General features: G+C 47.2%; 5 protein-coding genes across 5 annotated transcripts; 2 read left to right on the forward strand and 3 right to left on the reverse strand.

Moving 5' to 3' along the window:
* Window positions 1-943: 943 nt before the first annotated feature.
* BP5553_10232 (uncharacterized protein) lies at window positions 944-1,918 on the forward strand (the record flags this gene model as incomplete). Its single annotated transcript, XM_032018855.1, has 1 exon — window positions 944-1,918. The coding sequence occupies one exon, from the start codon at window positions 944-946 to the stop codon at window positions 1,916-1,918; it is 975 nt and encodes a 324-aa protein (XP_031864879.1).
* Window positions 1,919-2,551: 633 nt separating this feature from the next.
* Window positions 2,552-5,518, forward strand: BP5553_10233 (putative ASI3 putative integral membrane E3 ubiquitin ligase; the record flags this gene model as incomplete). Its single annotated transcript, XM_032018856.1, has 1 exon — window positions 2,552-5,518. One exon carries the CDS (start codon window positions 2,552-2,554, stop codon window positions 5,516-5,518), a length of 2,967 nt encoding a protein of 988 aa, XP_031864880.1.
* Window positions 5,519-5,958: 440 nt separating this feature from the next.
* On the reverse strand, window positions 5,959-6,817 carry BP5553_10234 (uncharacterized protein; the record flags this gene model as incomplete). The annotated part of the gene is made up of 2 exons (XM_032018857.1): window positions 5,959-6,627; window positions 6,743-6,817. 2 exons carry the CDS (start codon window positions 6,815-6,817, stop codon window positions 5,959-5,961), a joined length of 744 nt encoding a protein of 247 aa, XP_031864881.1.
* Window positions 6,818-9,031: 2,214 nt separating this feature from the next.
* BP5553_10235 (Uncharacterized protein) lies at window positions 9,032-11,503 on the reverse strand (the record flags this gene model as incomplete). Its single annotated transcript, XM_032018858.1, has 1 exon — window positions 9,032-11,503. The coding sequence occupies one exon, from the start codon at window positions 11,501-11,503 to the stop codon at window positions 9,032-9,034; it is 2,472 nt and encodes an 823-aa protein (XP_031864882.1).
* Window positions 11,504-12,406: 903 nt separating this feature from the next.
* On the reverse strand, window positions 12,407-13,659 carry BP5553_10236 (Uncharacterized protein; the record flags this gene model as incomplete). Its single annotated transcript, XM_032018859.1, has 2 exons — window positions 12,407-13,398; window positions 13,479-13,659. The coding sequence occupies 2 exons, from the start codon at window positions 13,657-13,659 to the stop codon at window positions 12,407-12,409; spliced, it is 1,173 nt and encodes a 390-aa protein (XP_031864883.1).
* Between the last annotated feature and the right edge of the window lie 612 nt (window positions 13,660-14,271).

Below are 14,271 nucleotides of genomic sequence, written 5' to 3' on the forward strand. Positions count from 1 at the left end.
CCGAGCATATCTTCCATCTCGATCTGATTCCAGGTGCCTTGGCCGTTTGATGTGACTGTCCTCATGTAGTTACGATCAAACAATGCCCGCCGGGGATTTATGCTTATGTTGGACAAATGTAGCCGGGCATTATCTCCTAGGCAGGATGAGAGGATGAGCCATGCTAGGAGTCTGTTAGCATAACAAACGAAACTGGGAATGAGAAAGCATAGTTCACATACCGATGAACAGGACCAACGGGACACATATTAGGAGTGCGAGGAGTATGAGAGAAGCCATAGGATTTAGAAATAGAACGCTTTCTCAAGCTCAACACATATATTTCCAAATTAACTGGCGAGTTTCAACTGATCGACTTGATCGAAGATGAGCCGCGCTAGAGATGGAAGGTTGTTAAGACGCTCTTTTAATCCCACCACAGGTGTTTGATTTTTTATTCAAAATGGACCTAGGGATACATTCATTTCAATCAAATATTTCCGTGGCCTCTGATGAGTTTATAGAAAGTCCAAAATTGCGAAGTGAAAGTTAGGGGAGGTTTGAGGAAACCAGAAACGGAAAGGCGTCAACGTGAGGTGGAAGCTCCGTAAGCTCCAGACGCTAGCGAAGCGAAGGTCCAGAAAAACAAAACGTTGAAAAATATTCCTTCCTTCCACTCCCTCCAACTAAAGACTCAATCTTTCCAACATTATTTTGTGCGCATTGGATCTGTAAGTTGCTATCCTCCTTTGATGTTTCCCTTCTTCGATATGATTACAAAACCGATCTGTCAATCCCCTGACAACCAGATTTTATCTGGGTATGATGTCCAAAATATGTTTTAATTCATGATCCATCGTCCTCCAACACCTCAGTTATTACTTGATCCTCAGCTTTAGCTCTGTACTAACGCTGTGGTCGCATTAGGACACATTCCGAGGACTCTTCCTTCCTAGATGCTACCATGGCACTGTTGTCTGACCCCGTATCGGAGCCTGTCCCAATATCACTGATCTCGGGTCGATATTTGCTATTCGACATTGACGTCGTTACTTACCTTCGCAGAACTCATCACATCTGCGGATCCTTCATTGGTGGTATTCCACAGGCTCCGCAGCAGAATGTATTTCTTGGGCTTCCCATTCAGCTCACGCCAGAGGAAGTAAAGGTTCTTATTGAGAACGAGGTTGCATATATCATTGATGACTCATCATGGCACAAGGAGCGGTTCAGCACTTTACAGGGCGCCGACAGAAAGAAGTACTTGGAGTCCTTGAGGGCTGAAGGTCTGAAGGCAAGCAGATTGGCAGATGCCACTGCCCGAAAAAGATCGGAGAATGCCCTAGCCAAGCAAGCAGTCCTGAAAGCAAGCAAAGAGGCCGCCGTTGCAGCTACCAAAGACCCGAGCGAAGTCGACTCAACTGTTGAACCAGACCCTGATGTCACTGCCACAATCTCCGATAATACTCTGAGGCTGCGGGATGATGGCGAAGAGGAAATAATTTTCTCCAGTGAAGAAATTCCTTCATCTCCAGAACCCTCCAAAGCCTCGGGGACTTCCAAGCCTTACGCCATCACGCCCACTACCTCTTACCCCCCCTCATCTCTACCACAAAACCCTTCCCAGCAGCCAGATCCCATAGTTCCAATCTCTTATCCTCTCTTCGCCCATCTCCACGCTCACAACTACTACATAATGCCTGGTCTAAGATTTGGCTGCGACTACAACGTCTACCCTGGTGATCCATTGCGTTTCCACAGTCATTTTCTTGCTACCGGCTATGAATGGAATCAGGATATCTCTATGCTTGACTTGATAGGCGGTGGAAGACTGGGAACAGCGGTCAAGAAGGGATTTATGATTGGTGCAGAGGATAAAGAATCAGAGGCCGAGGGGGATAATGTCCGGACTTTCACCATCGAGTGGGCTGGCATGTAGTTATTCCATAGGTGGTTAATTGATAAAATAAATCCAACAAAGTTAATAAAGTTTGCCGGAGCATCATAGATATTGCTTATAATCAAGTACTTGAAGTGATATCATAACAGTTGTAATACAAGCTGTTACCCTGATTCAACTCCAACAACGGACTTATTCCTTGAGGCGGTGGCAGATGACCTTATACCTCAATTACTCACTGTATTTAGCATAACTCCAGCGAGCATTTCCATTTATCAGGATACAGCGTTCTTCTACTATTTCACAACCATTTTGGAAGTGCTGAAGGGTTTCTGGTGAGGTGGGACCGGAACTCTTTAATTAGTCACGTCTCGATCTAAAACAAGTTCAGCCTCGCTACGTAAGGTGGCACCGAACGCCAGCCTCAGTGGCCGCGGCCCGCCCAAACCGGATGTGGGGAACAGGGACCACGGCGTATTACAGCATTCAAGACTTACTTCAAATTATATCAACGACCTTTCTTCTGCTTGACAGAAATGACCAACTTCTGTTTCTAAGGGATGGTGCCCTATGAAGGCCATTAGTCCTTCGTGCCTTTATCGATGAATCTCACGAAATCGGGCATTTTGACCTCATCCAATCTCGAGCGATTCCCGACCAACGCCGGCAACCATGGACGCATTCCATCAGACACCTAGGTTCGACCTTGGATCTTGGGCTGCCAACTGGACTGCCTTCAATGCTACGCAGTATGTCCCGTCCGCCCGAGATCTCGCGCTCGCGGGGCCGAGAATGGTCATGAAACTTGGGTCCTTCCTCGCGCTTCCCGAAGCTGTCGACAATATATTTGGAGCACAGATGGGGGAGAGAATTATACCGGAAGCCACCAGAGGAGGAGCTGGAGCTGGAATAGTGGAAGCGGTAACAACGGCGGCGGTTTCTGCCCGGGAGGTGGCCCAGTCGGCAACTGAGATACTGGTCGACGTCGATGATCAAACGGCAGGTCTTGCCTCGAGGTTCTCGCTGGAGGGCGCGCGAAGCCTAGGCAATATCTTCGGATATGTAACGAGCAAGTGGGCAATTCTATGCTTCGTCATGGCCATTGTCCTGAACCGGACTCAAATCTATGCTTCAACAAGACGGAACCTTGTACTTCCCTGGAAGGTACGGCTCGCTGTGCGTATGATGCCGATCGTCCTGCTTCTGGTACAATGCCAAACCCTACTCCAATCGATCCAATGTCAGACATCGCCAGATTTTGCTTTGCTTCGCTGGGGAAATGCTTCGAAGTCCTCGGAATTGATGTTCACGCAGGATGGAGGACTGTTACATACGATGAGCTCGACGCTACTATTTGGAGCAACGGACGAGGAATCATGCTTAGCTGTCAACATGATCCCCCCCCAATATGACGCGGAATCAAGCAATCTCAAGTCAGGACAGCCTCGTCTGGTGTTAACGGGATCCCTATCTCGTCTGTGGCCATTGTTCAAGATCTTCAGCTTCAGTCAGATTGTCGAGAGCATCTCTTGTGCAGTCCAAGGCCGCCAAACAGCCGCAGAAACAGGAATGACTATTTTCGAACATTCCCTGGCATTTGCCGAAGCTGAAGCAGCAGTCGGTAACCAGCTGGGATTTGGTTCGTTTGGAGGATCAAAAACCGTCACAGCTTGGACAAACTCCACAACTGAAGAAGCACAAAAAATTGCAATAACACGTACAATGATCATGGAGCGTGTCAACACGCCACCGGAAGTGCTCCTTGTTGCATTTTTCTCGAGTATGAACCACCTTACAAATCATATCTTTGCGATCTTCAATATCCAGGGACGGATGCGGCTCCTTAACACCGGTTTCTGGGGGTTGGCATTCATGTCTGCTATTTCATGGGGTATGTGGACGTTTTCTATGGATGATTATCCCAGCCAAAGATTGCTCAGGTTTCCAACCGTCTGCATCGTAGGCTTCATACCCCACGTCTTAGTGCTCTTTGGTATCACTGTCTGCCTGACGATATATGGTGCTGCTCTGATACTGTCCGCATTAGCCCCGCCTGCTAATGGCGATGGAATTGCTGCTGAGAATGGTATCGACGATGCACCACAGACTGGATCAACCTTTCTTCGCAGACTGAGAAATGCACACCAGAACATGCAGGCGAACGTTCCGTTCTCCAATATCCGCATTTCAATGCATATGGACTTTTACACTGCACTGCTGAGAGCTGGATTCAGCGTCATGACTATGGCTAGCGAGGCTGTTTATTTGAACGAGAGCCGGGGAGTTGCTATAAAGGAGCGAACTTGGTTGGAGGAAGAACGGTTACAAGAAATTGAGGCCCTTGGTGCTCAATGGCTGGGGCCTAGTTTCGCACTTCGCGATCACGAGTCGTTGGGTGACGGGTTGTCTCATGGTGTTGGACTCGTGGCAGCTACGGACCAGCCAATGAATTTGTTACGGAAGTCGTCCAGTGGTTATGCAAGAGAGATGACTACGAAGAAAAAGACTGGCACCAAGGGACACGATCGGGTGATTCGAGATGGAGTCGGAGCTACGGAGCGAAGTGGAAGATGGATAATGGCGTTGGAGTTTTTCTGGGGCATCAACAGATTAGTACTCAGCTGGTGGGCATCTGCTGCGCTAAAATTTCTTGCAAAGGCAGGATTCCAGACCAGGCCAACCATTCTGGTGTGGCTTGCACGGAGATCTAAACCGAATTCTTCTGAGAAGGCAAAACGAGATAGCAACGACCCCGACTCATTAAACTTCTGGCTACTCAGTATCGACGGGGAATTGACTTTGCCGAAGGATGAGAACGTTGATGTTGAAGAAGAAATGAGAAACCGGATTCGGAACAGCCAAGGCTCGTCGGCTTTGACAGGTGCTCAAGAGACCAAGCTGGAATCAACTCTATATACCTGGTGGCTCAGCGGCGGGTGGTGGGGCGGCGATGATAGCAGTGGTGATTTCGTTCCCAGTGAGAATGAGATCGATGACGATACTACTAGCGTTGTCTCCTTTTCAACAACAGGAGATGATCAGGAATGGGAGTCGGATAATGATGGCCAAAGAACACCCACTCAAAGATCTCCGCAAGTGTCTCGGGAGTCAACCCCTTTTAACGACACCCCTCTCAATACTGCCGACCTGGCGCAACTCTTGCACCCCAAGACGCCTGAACATCGAGCTGAGGCTCAAGCTCTAGCTGTCCACCTCTCAAGTCCCAATATCGTTACCCGCTCTCGTTACCGAGCCATCGCCCAACGCGAACGCGCCAAAGTCCTGACATCCACCCTCCACCGCCCAGCAGACTTTTCTGCCTCCTCCACATCGGGGAAGCTCACTCCTGAAGAAGAAACAGAACTCCTTGAACACCTCATCATCACGAGTCGCGGCCTCAAAGCCTCCACATCTTCACAATCGCACCCTGCAGCCTGGGCTAAAGGTGCTTCTGGCATGGGCGAAGGTGGGCCTCAATGTGTGGTCTGCCAGAGTAGCCCGAGAAGCATTATTGTCTGGCCTTGCAGGTGTTTGAGTTTGTGTGATGACTGCAGAGTTACGCTGGCGATGAATAACTTTGATAAGTGTGTTTGTTGCCGGAGAGATGTTGCCAGCTTCAGTCGTATCTTTGTGCCTTGATTTTGGCTGGGAGACCCCGAAGAGTGACGGAGAAAATGCCGGATAGCATGGCTGGCTAGTTCTATTCAAGTATATTTTTCTTTAAGGTTATGGGCAATATGGTAAATGACTAAAGAAGTCAAGTGGAAGATGAGCGAATTGTATGAGGCTTGTATAATACACCACCTATGTAAACAGACTAACAGTGAGCGGCATAGGTGATATGCATTGCATTACATGCAGGGGAATGTGATGCATCATTATTGCGGGTAGAATAGGTCAATACACAATAGAGAGCATATCCAATATTCATCCCTCCGTCTGTCAAGTTGGGCAATCCCGATCCTCAAGTCTAACCTCCACCTCCACCTCTGCCTCTGCCTCTGCCTCCGTCTCTGCCTCCGTCTCCGTCTCCGTCCCCATCTCCATAGTCGCCTCTCCCGTCCCCCTAATCTCGTACACTACTCATTCGGATTCGGTGGCGGCGACATCGGGACGCCCCAAGCACCAGGCGCAAATGGACGACCAAAAGCATTCAAGGAGGTCGATGGGTGTGCAAACCTATAGTTTGGTGATTGGTCCCCCATTCCTCGCAAACCAGGGATTGGGTGAATCAATCTTGTGACGTTCCCTGCGCTGGCTCCTGATTGCGTGGCATGGCCGTGATATGAAGTAGGTGATCCTGGGGTACCTCCACGTATAGGTAGTGTAGCATGGCCCCGATTTCCCCAAACACCTCCCTGAGGTACCTGTGTCCAAGACGGAACTAGTGGATACGGGCTTGCGTATGCTGAATTGTGCTTTAACGCAACTAGTTTAGAAAGCGGCATGTTGGATTCTGAGTCTGATTCTGAGGAGTTCGAGGCTTCTGCATCAGCTTCATCCGCTGTTTCTCGTTCGGTCTCTTTTCTCCTGGCGTCCTCCTTCTTCTTGGTATTGATGTCGTCTGCATCACAATCTTTGCGTTTGCGTTTCCGGATGGGCTTGGTTTCTGTCTCCTCAGCTGCTGGAGAATGGCCATGTGCTCCTGCCACTGTCCCGCTCTCGATTTGTCGGCGGAGACGGGTGTACCGCATCCGGGCTGCCGGTGCTTTGAGAGAAGTTGCGGCGCCGACTGCGTGGAAGTCTATCTATGGGTTGGAAAGTATATCAGTTTGGGATAAAGCCGGAGGAGAGCTTGTTGGAGTGGAAAATATACGTTATGTTCGTGGAAGATGTAAAGGGGTAAAGATGGAAGTGACCTACAAACTTCATATCTGATTTTTGGAGACAGGTATAGAGGAAATAGAGATTCTCATCCAGCTGGATTTTGGAAGGCATGGCTATGACTTCTGGTTTCCTGATGCTTACTGAATTTGTACGATTTGTTGTTTTGTTCTGTTAGTGCAAGTGTGGTGATACTGTTGCAGTTTGTGGTTTGGAGATGTGGTGATAGGTCTTGATTGCAGGAACTCTAGGGAATGAGGAGAAAATATGAAACATAAAATAAAACAACAGAAGATATAGAAGAGATGGAGTTTGTTCCCTTCTTGGAAGTAGGTCAAAGGAGAAAGAAGCATAGGTCTGAAGAGCAAACATGTTGGAGGAAAGTTGTGTTGATGCTTCTGAGTACTTTGTTAGGAGGATACTTGCTTACAGTAAATGGGTGGACAAATTTAGGTGGCCGTTGTCTACAACTTGATGAATGATTGATACTAATATATCGCTGTGCAGCTAATAGAGAAGCCGTCTTAGTGTACAAGAAATCATTTTGAAAGGAGGTGTAATTTTGAGGTCACCAACCACCATTCAGGGGCATTACATTGCGCTGAATTTCGTGAGGTGACACAACTTACTTCCACCAACCTCAAGCGAGGCAACGAGAGGAGAACCTATAGCATGGCGCAGTCTTAGATGGTGCATAAGTGAGGCGAACGGCGGAAATTTGACTTTGAGGGGAGTCAGCCTTACACAAAGCCTTCAAGGGAGAAGAAAGCGTTTCAGGGCCACGGCGGGATGCGACCTCTGCAATATATTATTCCATGATGAGCGACGTCCTCGAGTTAACTGCACACTGACTTTTAGCCGGCCAGGAGGGACAACACTCAAGTACGGAAAATGACCCGTCAAGAGTCCAGTGATAGCCTGCTAAATGCTATCAATATCAACTCTGAGCCAAAGGGAAAACCCCTCTCCGATCAAAGACTATTGCGAGTCAGCAATCCGCAAGCATGGAGAACAGCACTTGTAGATTTACATCAAACGAGGAGGGTTGGTCATTGCACGGGATGTTGTGTTCCCAGAAGATGAAGCGCTTGGCATCCTGCAACTTCGCAAGTACTCCGGGTAGTTCAAGAGGTACTTCTCACTGTACTCTGTAACTGGTGTGCGAGAAGTAAATGTAATCCAGAATCCTGCCCAGATTTATCACCAAGCTGATAGACCTCTAAGATTCGCTTTCTCAGCGTTAACAAAGCTGAGGAAGTAGAGATTCTGATCAACCCTTTCGATTATCGAAACCCGAAAGCAAAGTACGTCAAATTGCTCGAGAAGGAAGTAGAGAAGTTAACTAGCCCAATCGTATGTAGGTTGGGCATTATGGGAACTCGTCACGGTACTGCGGCGGTATGTGGCTGCTTGAGATATGACTATATGGATCAAGAAGAGAACTGTTTTATAGAAAAATTAGAACAGTTAGGCATGGCAGCAGAAGAGCGAACTTGGTTGCCAAGTATGCTTGAATTCTTCAGGCAAACAGAAATTGAGAGTAAGGGCAAGGAGTTCCTGGAGAAGACAAGCTTTGTGCACAGCTATAGGTATGTTTCGGTTGCTTGTTCATATTTGACCTTATGCTGGACTCGCAGTTGACCTGTATAGCAATTTGATGTATGATTCATACCATGACGTGATAGCGCCATACGGAAAGACTATCAACGCATTCCTTCTAGTTGAAGGCTGGCATTTGAAATTCCTTCTCTGGATTTTGGTATTCTGTCTGGACTGCAGTATTTTGTATTGTTGCTATAACTACTGCAGCTAGCCACAGTCTTGATGCTGGATTGGCTGCTGGGAGCTATGCTGTTGGCTTCGGGGGCGCCGCAATAGCCGTTTTGACTTTTCTAAGCGCGGTATTGTGACAGGACATCGTAGCTAGCTTCTTTGTTGGTAATTGAACACAACTTTTTTCTTCTTTGTCCCAATGTTGGTTAGTAAGATCGCCGCTTCTACTCAGGCGCTAATCACCCTTGGCTCACCTCGATTGAGCGTGTTCACCTGACTATCCTGAGCACCTGGGCAAAAGACTGATCACCAATTCACGTGTTTAACCTTTTCACCTCTCATCTAATCCCTCTTGATATGACCTAGCTTCCCCCTTATACTTGTTTTCGTCCAGTTTTGACAACATGCTTGGGGGCCGAAACAGGCTCCCAGGGATCCCAAGGTGGATGCTTTCCAAAAACAAACCTGGATATCGCAAACAAAAACGAACTACCATTACCATAATAATATATTGACTCTAAATTTCAGTTACAGTTGATGATAAACTCGAAAAACTTAATCAACGCACCAGGGATGGTCCTTGGTAAGTGCAGAGCATCCCATGAGATCTACTATTCCAGAATTAGACTGAAAAGTTGGTGAAGAAGACCAAAGCCCCATTCTTCGGATATGAGGCTCAATGCTATTCAACAAACTCCTTGCGCTATTTCTCCAAGACTGCGTCGCTTCATCTTCGTACTCGAGCTTGCGGACTGTGGCAGGGCATACAGAGCGTACAAGGACAGTCTCCTGATCGATACCATAAGCTAGGACTAAAATTGCATCATTACACACTTTAGAACCGTAATTCCCGGCTTCATCTAAGTCGAATTGCAAAATCAGATAAAGAGTTGATTGCCCTGGAGGCTCCAAGCTCCAGGGATCCAATGAGCCATCAGGTGGAAGGTATTCACGGGATGCGCCATTGATACACGAGATCATGTATAATGTCTCAGATGTGTCCATAATGCGGAATTGTGCCTGGACCTGGAGACCTTGCTGACAGCCGAGCATCCAACCAGGATAGCGGACCTTCAATCCCCTTGGGGTTAGCTTTGCAGTACCCGCCTCCGCGAAGTCGAAATGATGTAAGTCCCTTCCATTGAGAAAGGTTGAAGGCGCCCACCTAAAGCCTTTCTTCTGCAATTTGGGACCGATCCAGAATATCATGTTCGGTGGTATATTTGGCATTTCAGACCACAGAGTTTCCATTCGTTCAGCCTCCGGCACACTCAAAATACGCTTCATATCCAAATTCAGTAAACTCCCCAAACAAAGAGCCTCGTCTGACGCCCTCGTTGTTGCCCTGAAGGGAAGCATTCTTTGTATAGCCGCGATTGCTCCAGTGGAAGATGCATCAATGATGCTTAGAATAGCGTAATCTGCCCATACAGCCTTTGTAACTCCAGATGTGCCATGAGATAGTTGCTGGATTGCAGCGACACGATCCAAGTCTTCTGAGAGAACCATGTCTGGAGTCACTTCCCCTAAGATTATGTCGTCAAGACACAAGCTCACATCTTTAAATTGAAAACATAGCCTTTTACGGGCAAAAATTTGTTCTTGGAGGGTCCAAAGTCTTCTGTTCCATTTCGAACAATGAATCATCATCAGAATTTCCGTTGTCGAGAGCAATGATATTGACTGAGCTTGGAGGTAGGAATCGATTACTAGCACCTTGTCTGCGCCCTGATAGGTTTTTCTCATCAAACTTATAGCTTGGGCTCGCGCACTATATGGCTCCACCGGACAGCAGAGAGTATCAATCCAGAATGGAATAATTCCTTCTAATGGATGATAAAGATTGCTCACAAAACGAGCAATGCTCTCTACTTGACAATCTGGCAGAGTGTTGGCATTGGGGTTCCCAAGGCCGTCTGACCACACGTGGGAAATGGCAACATATCTGATTGTAGGCATGACTGATAAAACCTGAATGCTATCTTGCAGATGGATTGCAGGAATTTGGCCCTTCTCAAGAATTCTGACAAGCTCTGGAACACACACTGTTCTGTGCACACACGTACAAAACTTGGATGCGTGCTTGGTCTTGTATTCATTTTTGTCCCGCTCATATGCGGAGCAGGAAAACTCTGAACACTGCTGATGCATGTTGTTCGGACTTGTATTCAAGTGACAACCTTTGACAGTTTCATTCAAACCTGTACTGTTTGCATACGATTTACTGACACAATCTTGAGCGGTGCTTTCGTACCCAGGCGGTTCTAGCATGCTTGCAAAGAATAAACCGTAACTAAGCAATGTCGAGGTGAGTCGTTGAATATCACTTCGACACCATCCATCTGCAGCCATTCGTTCATTGATTGCCTTCCTGCCACTATTGGCCCATTGTCGATTGGCGCTGAGCCAAAAAGGCACCGTTGATAAGTCGGTTTCAGTTCCCAAAAAGGGAAGCCCACCTGCCTTCTGATACACAATTCTGTATCCCGATTGTATGTATTCCCCAAAAACAGCGAGATAGAGTGCCGTCCATTGATCGAAAGGGGCAGTTCTGTGCAAGGCCCACCAACTCAATATGTTGGAAAGACGCCAGAGATTTTTGTCTACTCTCATAGCATATTTCTCTTGGGCTTTGCGTGACAGATACCGCTCACGGTCATACCATTTGAGAATAAGTTGGGGAAGCCTGAAAGTTGTTATGACCTTCTGACCACATTTATTTTCCCTGACAAGATCCAATTCACGCACTGGCACCCGCAAAATATCTGTCAACAATCCCCAAAAAAACCAGGTCTGGAAGAAAGCGACAGTTTCTCTTGCTGTCTTCCCAGAGTTCTTTGGATCACAGATATCTTTCTCTGTCCAGCCTCTGCGAGAAGGAAATGTAATGAATGGCCCGCCATCGTACTCTTCCCCTTCTTTGATGTAGGGAATCTCTATTGGAGGGTGCGTTGGATTTCTTGGCAAAGGAAGATGATCAACCGGAGTACCACCTGAAGGAATGAAAACAGCGGGGAGTAACGGCATGTTGCTGAGATACCGGGGCAAATTTTGGGGTAGAATACTAAGGCTAGGTAGGTGAGAGTGATTATAACCGTTGGATTAATAGTCTTTGCGTCCTAATTGGTTGATTATAGAAGCTACCGTAGTGGGTAGTAGGAGCTTTGGCGACCCGGAAAGCTTTTTCGAGAAATAGGATCCGGCGTCTGCTGAATAAGCACGCGGCTAAACGCACCAGTGGTTGCTGTGACGAAATTGGTCTAAGAGCATATCACATAACGGATCCCGCCTTCGAATCTGCCCTTGAATCTGCCCATGTCAGATCACGTGCCTTGGTGGTTTTCTTTATATGTTTAAGAAGCTCTTCTATTGTCCTGCTATTCTTCCTCTCCTTACCTTAGAATCTTGTCAATAGAGTCGATCAATGGCAAACCATTCTACGAATTTGACTGCTCGTCACAGTTACAAAATTATCAAAATATTTAATTTATGATACCTGATAAGTCAGGCATCAGAAATCTTGGTCCAAGAACGACCTGGACTAAGATCACATGACAAATGTTTCACGTGACTCACCCGGTGTAAATATGGCTTTTGCCTCTCTTCCACTTTGATCTTTAGTTAGAAATCTTATATAGAATTTGAAGCTCTTTACAATTCAGTTTGCCACAATGGTAAGAAATACTATTTGAGTTAAGCCTGAAGCGTTTATTTTAAGGAAATAACTACTATTTGTATAGAACCTTAGTTTCCTTGGATCATGCCCTGGTCTATGATCGGGATTCCCAATTCTCCTGCCTTTCCGAGCCTCAGGCCATAAACTGCCATGTGTTCGTAACTGCTTAACACATAACATAAGACACAAAACCATCATTTGTGTAAAGAAATCGCAAATCATGAGACAACTACCACCATCGAGTTTCGTGCAACCTAAATTCCTCCTTTTGTTTTCTTTCTTGCCTCGAGTTCATGCCACTCCTTGATCTCGCTCTCGCGAAGTCCTCCAGGGAAGAACTCGCCCCGCATGCTTCTTCCCAGCATTGGGAACCTCCTTTCGACATCCAACAGGGTCCTCATGACCTTGGTATGACCGAAGACGGCGACAAATCGGAGAGGAATACCGAAGTTCTCCGGCCGTCGACTACAACCAGCAGCAAACACGTTTTGGAGAATTCCGATGCCACCAACAGCAAGTAGGAACCACGTATTTGTCCTCAGACCACTAGCTGTGATGAGGAGCAGAACCCAGATTATAAAAAGTCCGACAACAGAAATTTTCGTTAATCTATTCACGGACGCATTCATGTTAGTCTGACCCGCTCCTAGGTCCTCCAAGTTCAACCCATGCCCATTTCCCAATATAGCAATGGCATGCTGTGCACCATTTCCTCTAGTGATAATATAGCTGTCGTTTGACCGCCTTCGGCAAGCCCATTTCTCTTTTCTCCATTGTGGAAGACAGGCGGTGATAAAGGCAAGGCTTATGCCACAGGCTGTGACCATGAGCACACCCCAGTCGCCGAAAAAGCCAAAGGGGATAGCGGCAATGCCCAGCTGCAGGATAGAAGTACAGATGCCACTCCAATAGAGGTAATCGCGTTGAGGAACCCCGGCCGGATGTTCGGTGCTCGGTTCGTAAATAGTCACGAGAAGACTGGCCCGATCTGGACGCTTTGCATTGGGATCTTCTGCCTGTAGTTCTTTCCACCTTGCGTCTAGCACCTCTGTAGTTTTTTTCACTGTCAACATATGGTTCCAACTAGGGAAGTCTCGTACAAGCCTTCCCACGATCCAGCTCGAGTTTTCAATCGCGTGGCCCGTCTTGCCATTGATCAACTTGCATCTGCAGTCGGGAGTGCTCGGCAAAAGCTTGTTCTCCCCTACCGCTGACAGCAAAGCCGAGACAGAATAGCCAACCCATCCTATTATAGAGTATGAGATAGCTTCCATGGAAATAGTCCAAAAATAGTAGACTCAATATGTCCCCTTCAAAGCAACTTACCAAAGGAGAAGGCTACGGGTGGTAGCCCGTGGCCTGCGAGTTGAGCGAGTGCTTGGCCAACAATATTACCACCCAGGATAAGTAATACATTGAAAGCATCGCCCGGGTTAACCCACTGGCCTGTGAAATTAGTCTTCGTGGCAGTTGCTGAAGCGGCGAAGACTGATGGTAGCGGCGTCATGACACACTAAGAAACACTCTGTACGCTTAGCTAGGATAGACTATATGTACTAGAAAGTCCTGATGAAAAGAAAGATGAAAAAAAGAGGAGAAGAATATAAATAGGTGTGAAGCAAAACTTGTGTCGAATTCCCTCTCGTCCATCCCATGCTTTATAAAGCTGCCTTGAAGAATCATGTGACAAGTCGAGGCAAGCAAGCGAGGCAGACACAAAGGCACCAATTTCTAGCAAGGCAATGCCAGTCAATGCAGTAGTAAATCACGAATGCGGTACCATCGTCTAGCTGGGCGCACAGCAGTAACACTTTAATGGCAGGGCGTGCATCACATAGCGAACTTTCATCTTGACTGCTTGATTCACCGTGGAGGTTCTTGTGTAACAGTTTAGTAGGACCAAGATGTGTGCATTCGATTGGTGCTTAGAGACTGAGATATTAATGCGTTTTGTATCTCAGCTTGGTAGCCTAGCATGGACAGAGCAATTTCACAACTAGGCTGATTTTTCTCCCATACCTTCATCGCAATAAAACGGTTCCTAGTTGTAGCACACGATTACTTTACAATAAGCTGCGTTTAACCAATTGAATCCGGTCGCCAGCCTCGTTTTCGCCAG

Source organism: Venustampulla echinocandica (genome assembly GCF_003357145.1).
Source record: "Venustampulla echinocandica strain BP 5553 chromosome Unknown scaffold_14, whole genome shotgun sequence".
NCBI lineage: Eukaryota > Fungi > Ascomycota > Leotiomycetes > Helotiales > Pleuroascaceae > Venustampulla > Venustampulla echinocandica.